Here is an 11,142-nt window from a genome sequence, read left to right on the forward strand (position 1 = left end):
CATGTACCCTCACCACAACATGTGGCAGGGGTGTTGTGGTATTGAAGGGAGGTGGGAGAACATCACACCAAGTGGTGTGATGAGTATAATACCTTCCACTATGATAACTGAAACCACTACATAACCTCCTTTTTTTTCTCCATTGTTTTGACACTTGCAATACAATATCCTATTGATTCATATTTATTAAACAATATATAAGAAGTATGAAAAAAATAAAGGAATAATGACAAAAAAATGAGGTATGGTAAAAATAAGATGAATGAGATGAATATACATTTTGACCTTATTATGAATATTCACTTCTATACCTTGTCTCTACTTATATCACATCCTTGTTTCCCAAATCATTCATATAACAATCTATTGGATGATTTGATCTCGAGGTCTTTACTGAAATATGTGAAGGAGCTTCCGTTGACACAACCCGCTCCAAAAAAAAATACTGTATATAACAATTTATTACTACTTCAAAGTGAAAATTCTAAAAATCTTGAGGGGAGTCAAGTGTCGAATTCCAAAACCACAGGGCACGAAATGGATTCGTCAGCCTTGACGACACAGTACACACCAACAAGCCATAAACCACAAACCGGAAAAAGAAAGACGAGAAAAAAACGGAAGGAAAAGGAGTGGAGGATCGATTCTTCACAGGAGAATCCAGCCATAGCAGCACTTACCATCCCCAACACATAAAACCCTTCGCTTTTCTTGCTAAAAAGGGAATCTTTCAACGCAAAGGGTTCGTATTCTGTTCGTTGTTTCATAAAATTTCTTCATTGGTTACCCAGAATTCGCACATTTACAGATCTCTTTCACCCCCGTAAGTCTTAATTGAAAACCCGTTTTCAGTTTTCTCGAAATCTCCACCGTTTCACTTAATCAGAGCTAAAATTTGTTGTTTTTCCACTCTTTAGCTTATTCGATTTTAGCAACTTACTTCCTTTCTTAAATTTGTTTCTCTATAGTTGAAATTGAAATCCTCAGTAGCTGAACCTTGCCTTTGAATACTTCAATCAACGCGTGGGCCAGCTAGTAGCTTGATGCAGCAGGGGAAAATGTTTCGTAATCTATGATTAGGTATGCAATTGCCATTAATCTCAGTTCATATTATCTGTATGTTTATATTTTTGGGGATTTTCGCATTAGTTTTTTTCATTGTCTATATTGGGTCCATATTTTATATGCGATTATGGAGCTAGGTTTCCAATTGTTACTCTGATTGTGCTTTAATTTGATCAAATTTGAAGTTTCTAGGGCTAGCTAGGGATTCATTATGATCCCTCACATGTCACACAAACATCATGTATACGACTACTTTAAACACTCTGTATCTCTTTTATTCAATCAATGAAATTTTTCTTAACCTCAGTTGCTAATAATTTCATTTGATTCTGATCACAAACCATACAATTGGCTGATTTCAATTTCCTTCAGTTGTCTAGGGGAAGACCTCTACCAGTTTACTTGAATGAGGATACGAATGTGGCTTTCAATAGAACAAAGTTTTTACCTGATTTGAACTTGTGGGGAGGTGTTCAAGTGCATTAGTGATGTGGACAAATGTCTTCAAAATCGTATGTTTCTTCCCTTTACACTAATCTTCTTTTGAATATATTATTATCGCTTGTATTCGGCTATAGTAATGTTAACCATTGCTATCTACTTATCATATTCAGTTAATTATTCAAGTTCTTGATTTTCTTCCATTTTGGACACGTGTTATTGTTTCTAAAGATCACATGATTTTATTATTCATATTCTCATTTACTTTCTCTCTTTGACTTTTCTGAAGGGTGGTCTACATCAAGTATCATGGTTCCAATATCTCCCGAATGAATCTGATCCCAACATTTCTGATAGAAGGTTCTTTATTTTCATAAATTTTAATACTTTAGTATATTATAATTTATCAATTCTTGCTAAAAATCATATATTTTTCAATGTTTTCACAGTGCAAAGTTGAACCAAAGAGATTTTGCTGCACAATTAGTCCTTTCATCCCATTTGCAGTTACAAAAAGATGGATTCCTTAGCACTTGGGGTAATTCTTTTGTTGGCCCTTGGGATCCATCTCAGGGTCTACATAACCCTGGTAAACATTTAACTCTTTAATCACCTGTTTCAAGAATTGAAAAAGTGACATATTTAGTCCTCCAACTAATTCTTACTTGACAAAATCTTGTAGATGAGAAAATCAAGCTATGGCTTTTTATCCCTGGTCGCCATTCGTCTCCCAATGATAAAGCCAAAGCCATTGTATCTAAACTAAGAGGTACACTTATTTGTTGCAATCCATGTTTATAATCTGTGAAAACATATACTAGCAACAATACTATAAAATTACAAAAATAATGAAAGCAGATATAACTTATAAGCAATCATAGTGTAATCCATGTTCATAATTTGTTGCAGTTCTTGCATCTGGAGTTTGGTTAGCACCTGGGGATTCTGAAGAGGTGGCAGCTGCACTTTCTCAAGCTTTAAGGAATTGTATTGAAAGGTTCTTCTTTTTTTTTTTTTTTTTTTTTTTTTTCCTTTTCTATTCTTTATTTAGGTTTCTTGAAGAAAACTATATAATAAACCTATGAATTTCTTTTTCTCTAATGTTGACAGAGCATTAGTAAATCTTTCATATATGAGATTTGGGGATGTATTTTCAAGATACCATCCATCTTCACAAGGAGAATCATTCAGGTATGATCATTGATATTCTATAATTTTTTACTTTTTGGGTGTTTAAGTAGCTTAAAAATTACGATTTTTGCCATTGTAGGAGAGGCAGACCAATGCTTGAGTTCATATTTACTGCAACAGAAGAAGCAGTATTCGTTCATGTCATAATATCTGCAAAGTTTGTTGCTTTCTTCCTTCTTTTTTTCTTTCATCAAATCATCAATTGTCTTTATGACTTATGAGTTCTTATTTGCTATATGAAGATATTTACATTTATACCCTTCTTGCTACCAGGCATGTTCGGGCACTTTCAAATGGTGACATGGAGGCAATCTTGAAGCGCACGTCTAGTCATTCTAGTGACAGGCTTCCAGGTTGATTTATAGCATCCTACTTTCATTTATTTCTATTACAACTTTTTACTCTCATTTTTTTTTCTTATTAAAGCATTGTACTTTGAAAAAATCTATTCAATTATAGCAATAACTGCTAAATCTTTTTCTTTTTGGACCATTATACTCTAAAAATCTATCCATTTATATTTGGATTTCCAAAAAACAATTCTTTAATAAGAAGAAATGAAAGTAGAATGCTATAGTTAACAAATCAAGAAAAGTACATTGCTATTTCTTGTATTTAACTCTATAAAGTATTTGCTTATGCAGTTATTGCCTCACCTCATGGAATGCGTGGCAGACTTACAGGATTTTGTCCAGGTGATCTTGTGAAGCAATTGTATTTCAGGTATTCCTTCATTTCATAACTTCTTTTTATAATAATTAATAGCTTAATAATAATAACATAACTCATATTTCTTGTTTTTTCTTGTAATGAACAGTTCTGGAAAGTTCAAGGCTTCAAATGGAATTGTAGGTCTTCCAAACCAAATGTCCCAAACCTCCGGGTGCCAACTCAGGGGCCAAAAATGTTACCTTGAAGTAACCCTAGGGTGCGAAAGTGTCAAAAGTGAGAAACCATTACCATCAAATTCAACTAAAAACTTTTCAAAGCATCATTCAACTGAAAATGAGAAGGGGCCCACGTACGATAAAACTTTCATATATCCAACCGAAGCAGTTCTTGTACCCGTTGTTCAAACATCATCTGCTAGATCCTCTCTAAAAAGGCATCCCACTTTATCTTTCATTATTTAAAAAAAAAAAGTAAATAAACTTATATTGCTATTATCTATATATGTTCACTAAGTGTTACTTTATTGTATAGATTCTGGCTTCAAAACTGGATGGGCCCATCATTGTCTGGTTCCTCTTTCTCTATGCAATGGTAAGTCTTTTTGTTTTCAATTAACACATACAAAAACATTGTAACATTTACAATTACATAATCATAATCTAAATTCTGTTTGGATCTGTGTAGTGATGCTTTGAGTAGCATGGATGGATCATGGCATGATGCAAGCATCCGTTGTCAACAGGGTTACAATAGTAGTGGGAATAGTAATAGTAGCAGTATTAGCACAAGTTCATCCAGTGATAGTGATTATAGAATGACAGCAGAAACTGGTGACCTTGAGGCTGATGCTGATTCTCTTTCTTGCATAAAATCTGGATTAACTTCTGCTGATCAAATGCATATTGATGCCTCCAAAATGGTACAATCATCTATCTAAATAGTAATTTCACTTTTGGGCCAAATTATAGGAAAATCACTTATACTTTGTATTTTTCTTTTTGCATTATTTTCTTAAAGTATGTATTTTTTTTCTATGAATCATATAAAATTATGCAGGGTAGCAAGCGATCCAGGCCTGGAATGACTGAGTCATATGGTCAAGCTGGAGCTGTCATTAATGACTTTGGGTCAATGGAGGTCAACAATGAGCAAGGTGGGTCCCAGTGGGATTGGGATGATGATGACAGAGGCATGGGCATGGACATCCAAGCACTTCTCTCAGAGTTTGGAGATTTTGGAGACTTTTTTGAAAATGATGCTTTACCTTTTGGAGAAGTAAGTGATAACATTACAAAACAATGAAATCTTTAAGAAAAAAACTTTTATTTTTCTTCTAAACTTTTATGATGTTTTTTTGAAAAATTTAAAGCCACCAGGGACTGAAGAGTCACAAACACAAACTCCCATGTTTTCTGCAACGGATGGTGGAGATGCAAGTAGCAGCCCATTTACAGGGATGATGGATGCATCTGATCAGATCATTATTCCACTTGGGTTTTCATCTTTTGAAAGTTTTAATCCACCATCAACTGTTATAGAAGAATCCATAAGCAAAAATCAAGAACTCACAAAAGAAACAGTGTCATCAGGCTCAATGAACTACAACCCACCAGCTAACAACACTGAGTTTGATTATGTAATAAAAGCAGAAGCCATGATGACATTCGCACCTGAATATTCAGCAGTTGAAACCCCGGGAAATGACTTGTTATTAACTGTCATTAAAACTCCATATGTCCCAAAATCAAGAACAACCGAAAGTGCAAATTCAAGCACGAATAATTACATCTACTCTTCAATTCCTCCTAAGCATGATTTATCTGATGATAAATCGGGTGCGAATTTGAATGATAAGAACTACTACACTCATGTGGAAAGTGGAAAACTTAAAGATACAAAAGATGAAAAGGATGAAAAGCTTTCGTTTCGCGACAGTTTTGGTTTTGAAGAAGATGTTGCTAATGCTAAAGGTTTCAGTTCTTTAAATACTGCTTCAAGATCAAAGATTTTGGAAGGAGGATTAGGAATGGAGAATTTTGTTTTGTCATCAAAGACAGGTGTCGCGAATGAACTCGAATGCGTCATGTTTCAAGCTTTTATGTGTAGAATAAGACATACATTATTAGCTTCAAACAGATTATCCAGGAACAACAACAACAACAACAACAACAGTAATAATAATAATACAATTTTGTATCAAATGCATAGTGAATCGAATGTTTTGGGGGATAACATGTCATCAAAATACGATATAAAAAAGAAAGAAACAATTCCAGTTAGAATCGCGGGTGGTGACATGGACACTGGGCTTCTAGATGGGCCTTTGAACTCGCCTGTTGGTGTTTGGAGGACAGTTGGTGTCGCGAAAGGGTCAAAGGCAATGAGCATGACACAGAATATGGAATCTTTCGGGAATATTCCTCATAATTCTTTTACTGAGGAAGGAATGTTGTTGTCATATGGTCAAAGGCAACCTCTTTTAGAGCTTCTTGATGGAATGTCTTTGCTTTTTCAACAAGCGTTGACTTTTGTTGATGTGACTTTGGATTCGGATTGTGGAGACGGGCCCTACGGGTGGTTGGCAATGCAAGAGCAATGGAGACGCGGGTTTTCATGTGGGCCCGCTTTGGTTCATGCGGGTTGTGGCGGTGTGTTGGCGGCTTCTCATTCTCTTGATATTGCTGGTGTTGAGTTAGCGGATCCACTTTCCGCTGATGTAAGCTTCCACACTTTTTTTTTTTTTACTAAAAGACTATTTTGCCCCCCATTAGTACAACTTGTTCTGTGGTTATGACTTATGACAGATGTAATCATTCTACATTTTTGGGAAATTTTGTATTTTTAATTAATGTTTGATAACTTTAATGTTATGTTTCAGGTTCCGGCATCATATGCTATAACATTACTACAATCGGACATAAAATTAGCCTTGAAATCGGCTTTTGGCAACTTTGATGGACCCTTGTTAGTCACGGATTGGTGCAAAGGGCGAAATGGTCAAATTGATGGGTTTTCAGCTGAGTCATCAGCAAGTATAAACGATTGTAGAGATTCTTCAAGTACACCAACAAGCCCATCTCAATCTGCTGGTGGATCAACATCCTGTCTTAGCAAAGGTAGTAAATATTTTTACTCATTTAGTAAATAGTAAATACATTTTGTTATATACTTATTTATTGTTTTAATAAAATAAAAATCACATATTGTTGATAGATGGAAATCGAATTGATGATGTAAGCGAAAGAAGATCAAACCAAGATGAGTCAGAGCAGCAACTCGGCCTCAGGCCTGCACTTCTTGTGCTTCCTATTCCTGCTATTCTTGTTGGGTATGATTTTTAGTTTTCATTTTTTATAATATAAAGTATTTGTAATGTTATTTTGACCGGTCAAACTCTAAAAGGATGTATACAAATACAACAGGTACCAAGATGATTGGCTAAAGACATCAGCAAGCTCTCTTCAACATTGGGAAAAAGCTCCTTTTGAACCTTATGCTATGCAGAAACACGTGAGAAAAATTTAATTTACCATTAGTTTTTAACTTTTTATTAATAATTGTCAACTAATTCATTATCTTCTTTCACATAATTTTTGCAGATGAATTATTGCGTTGTATGTCCAGATATCGATCCCCTTACAACTGCTGCTGCAGACTTCTTTCAACAGCTCGACACTGGTGTGTCATAATTACTTGTCTTCTTCTTTTTCCATTAAGTTCTTTTTCTTTTTTGGACTGAATGAACTAAGTGTCTGTTTTCATACAGTTTATGAAACCTGCAAATTGGGAACTCATTCACCTCAAAATTTGGGTAACCAAACTTCCAAAGACTCGGTCAAATGGTCAACTTCCGGGTTTGTTTTACTGGATTGCCCTCAATCAATGAAGATCGAAGGCGATAGTGCATCTCTCGTGGGATCAATCAGTGATTACTTTCTTTCTTTATCCAACGGTTGGGATTTAACAAGTTTCTTGAAATCCCTCTCCAAAGTTCTCAAAACCCTAAAACTCAATTCCATCTTTGCCCCTAATTCAAAAGAAGGAAACACCACTCCATGCACAGTAAGTATTTTTACAGTATCACTGTTTGTTTGTCATCACTCATCAATCAAATCTATACAAATAATTTGGACTAACTTGTAATCAATCAGGTAATATACGTGGTGTGCCCATTTCCCGAACCCGTTTCAATTTTAAAAACCGTGGTTGAATCATGTGTAGCCATTGGATCTGCCATGTGTCCACCATCCGATAAAGAACGAAGATCCGCCTTACAAAATCAAGTTGGAAAGGCTTTAAGTTGCACAACAGCTGTAGATGAAGCATCAATTTCAAACATCGTGACAATTTCCGGTTTCAGTGTCCCTAAATTAGTCCTCCAAATCATAACCGTTGATTCCATCTTTCGTGTCACAACCCCGTCTCTCAACGAGCCCGTGATTTTGAAAGAAATCGCCTTCACGGTCTACAATAAAGCCCGAAGAATCTCCCGAGGGAACGGAATCACCGATTCCATTCCATCGGTTAGATCTCAGTCGCAGTCTCATTCGGGAATGATGCAAATGAATTCGAATTCGCCGATTCCAGGGATGTGGAAAGACTCAATTGCCCCTCGAATGGTGGGACCTAGAGAGGGCGAGTGGGATAACAACTCATGGCAAATGTCTAATCGTGTCACGGGAGAATATTTTCTTCAAGATGAATTGAAATACATGTTTGAGCCGCTTTTTATTCTCGCGGATTCCCCGGAACGCGGGATTCCGCCGGAATCACTGAAGGTTTTGTCAGATGATGGGACGAGTTCGGATACCGGAGACGGGTTGGATGACGGATACGGGTCGACCCATAAACCGCCCCCGAGTTTACATTGTTGTTATGGATGGACAGAGGATTGGAAGTGGCTTGTTTGTATATGGACTGATTCCAGAGGGGAATTGCTTGATAGCTATACGTTTCCATTCGGTGGAATCAGTAGTAGACAAGACACAAAGGGGCTTCAATTCCTTTTTGTTCAAATTTTGCAACAAGGTTGTCAGATACTTCAGGCATGTTCGCCGGAAACCACCACCGCCAGGCCACGAGATTTTGTCATTACGCGTATCGGTTGCTTCTTTGAACTCGAATGCCAAGGTATAATTACGTTTCTACCCTTTGGAAATTACAATTTACAATTACAATACTCGTGTTAATTAATTAATGTGATGTGATGTGTATGCAGAATGGCAGAAAGCGCTTTATTCTATTGGTGGCTCGGAGGTGAAAAAGTGGTCGTTGCAGCTCCGGCGATCGGTGCCGGATGGGATTCCGGCGAGTAGTAATGGCGGTTCTGAAATGGGTATGATTCAAGATCGGAATCTGGCGACTCATGGGAAGGGTGGTGGGTTTATGAAAGGTGGTGGGATGGGACAGGCGGCTTCTAGAAAGCAGATTTTGAGTGGTGGTGGACATATGGGAATGGATAATTCCAAGGGTTTGCTTCAATGGGTGCAAAGTATAACTTTTGTATCGGTTTCAGTTGATCATTCTTTACAGTTGGTTTATCAAGCAGATTCATCTCCAGGTTAGTTTTATTTTTGAAGGAATGGAATGGTTCATTCCAAGGAATGTGATTCCTGTTTAATTTAGTTTAAATTCTTGTTGTAACAGGGACAACTCAAGGGAGTGGAATCATGGGGCAATCGGTCTACACGGAAGGATTCACACCTGTAAAATCATTGGGTTCCACATCAGCATCTTACATATTCATTCCATCACCCACCATGCGATTCCTCCCCCCAAACCCCCTCCAACTCCCCACCTGCCTAACCTCGGAATCACCGCCACTCGCCCACCTCCTCCACAGCAAGGGTTCCGCCATTCCCATTTCCACCGGATTTGTAGTCTCAAAAGCCGTTCCTTCCATGCGAAAAGACTCAAGAACCAACTCCAAAGAAGAATGGCCTTCGATTCTCTCAGTAGCCCTTTTCGATTACTACGGAGGCAATAACAATAACAATAGCAACAACAATAATAATAACAACAACAATAATAATAACGAAAAAACATCCAAGAACATGGGAAAGTCTACGGAGAATCATGTGATTTTGGATAGAGTGGCAGCTGAGCTACACGCGTTGTCTTGGATGACTGTGAGCCCGGGGTACTTAGAAAGAAGAACATCGCTTCCTTTTCATTGTGATATGGTGTTGAGGTTAAGAAGGCTTTTGCATTTTGCAGATAAACAACTCTCGCAGATTTCGATTAAATCAGAAGTTTAGATGTTAGTGGTTGTGGAGAAATAGTTGTACAATGTATAACTAAAAAAAAAAAATGCATGATTGTAGGTTTTTTTTTGGGTGATTAGGGTTAATGTTTTTATCAAGGGTTGTGAGAAATAGAGGGGAGATTAAAATACATAGATGGTCATCAAGTGTTGTAGTGGTAGGAGTTGTTGATTGTTTGTACAAAAACAACATTTGGATTTTGAAGGGTGTTTGTGAAGCATTATAGATCAACATAATCACCTCTTATTTTAGTCCATTAGTCAAACAGATGATTAATATTAATGAGACAAAAACTATAATATTTTGTTCTGTTAAAAGGTTGAAAAAGACAGTAAATGCCATTATTCATAGCGAAGAAATTTTGCTTAAATCTTGTCCTGTCCAATGACATAAAAACAAATACAATCTCATCTATGGGCATGAACTTAATCCGTTTTATTTGTGTAAAAAAAGAAAAAGAAAAAAACTATATAATATAAATATAGAAGGATATACCGAGAGAGATGATAACATGGGGTGGGTGGGGGCAATTTAACCCATGTGAGAGACAAAGGTCCAACCAACCGACCCTTTTCGATAGTGAAAAGCAATAATTATGTGTAGACACCCATTTGGGTTAGGCCTTCTTCCCCCATGTGCAATGCACATGATGCCAAAATCTCATTTGTCATTTTACCTCACCTTCATTGTTCATATCTTGTGATCCTCAAAATATCTTTTGGTTTTTTCATTATTGATCGACCTAAATTTTGCTCACATAACATGAAAAATAAGTTATAAACTTGGTTATTGTTTTATATTATTTGTTACGCATTTAGTTCAAAAACTAGTATTGTTTCCATTTAATCAACTTGATTTCATTTTGTTTTGGATTTGGTCACATAGTCCAAAATCAGGACACTACACTAGTCGTACGCCCGAGGGTATTTTTGTCTATTCATCTCCGTATTTGGTGAATGTGATTAATGATTTTATGAAGAATGAATGAAAACAACCTCTCACACAGCATGTGATATGATTTGACGTCTAATTTTGGACAACGTACCAATCGCAAAACAAAATGAAACCACAATAATAACAATTGTAACACAAATAATTTTTGAATTAGATCTATAGCAAACAATATAAGTATATAAAACAAAGATAATGGTAACAAATTTTGGAATTGATTTACATTAGTAAATAATTATTTCTTATTAATATTTGTAAGATGGAACAGTTTTTGGTCTGTTTTTAGCCTTTAGGATATGCCATAGAAGTTTCTGTTTTTTGGAGTTGAGCACAAGTTTTCTCCAATGATGTGGGGTTGATTTGATTGTTAATCTTGTTTGTTTTATTAGCATTATTATTTAATAATTCAAAACAATAATGAAGGTAACATGTTAATTCAACTTTTCCATCTTAAAAAAAAGTCGTTCTGTCTTTTCTTTAAATTAGTGAAAGATGTCTCCTTTTCTACTCAACAAATTCATCAACATAATTATTGTGATCAACAATTTGAATTTTGAAC

General features: G+C 36.1%; 1 protein-coding gene across 2 annotated transcripts; it reads left to right on the top strand.

Annotated features, from left to right (window-relative positions):
• The first annotated feature begins 589 nt into the window (after nucleotides 1-589).
• On the top strand, nucleotides 590-9,883 carry GCT (RNA polymerase II transcription mediator). 2 transcript variants are annotated; one of them, XM_079056070.1, is made up of 24 exons: nucleotides 590-823; nucleotides 969-1,080; nucleotides 1,438-1,577; nucleotides 1,796-1,866; nucleotides 1,956-2,095; nucleotides 2,189-2,275; nucleotides 2,416-2,503; nucleotides 2,617-2,697; nucleotides 2,777-2,854; nucleotides 2,971-3,050; nucleotides 3,342-3,420; nucleotides 3,515-3,802; nucleotides 3,901-3,960; nucleotides 4,054-4,288; nucleotides 4,426-4,644; nucleotides 4,739-6,085; nucleotides 6,248-6,485; nucleotides 6,583-6,697; nucleotides 6,792-6,879; nucleotides 6,969-7,047; nucleotides 7,136-7,431; nucleotides 7,521-8,499; nucleotides 8,588-8,929; nucleotides 9,016-9,883. In XM_079056070.1, exons 3-24 carry the CDS (start codon nucleotides 1,554-1,556, stop codon nucleotides 9,624-9,626), a joined length of 5,625 nt encoding a protein of 1,874 aa, XP_078912196.1. In that variant the 5' UTR covers nucleotides 590-823; nucleotides 969-1,080; nucleotides 1,438-1,553; the 3' UTR covers nucleotides 9,627-9,883. The 2 variants fall into 2 exon arrangements, with proteins under 2 accessions (XP_078912196.1, XP_078912197.1); XM_079056071.1 differs by having other exon boundaries at nucleotides 590-742.
• Nucleotides 9,884-11,142: the final 1,259 nt, after the last annotated feature.

The sequence above is a fragment of the Lactuca virosa genome, chromosome 6 (assembly GCF_052849685.1).
Source record: "Lactuca virosa cultivar CGN04683 chromosome 6, Lactuca_virosa_CGN04683_v6, whole genome shotgun sequence".
NCBI lineage: Eukaryota > Viridiplantae > Streptophyta > Magnoliopsida > Asterales > Asteraceae > Lactuca > Lactuca virosa.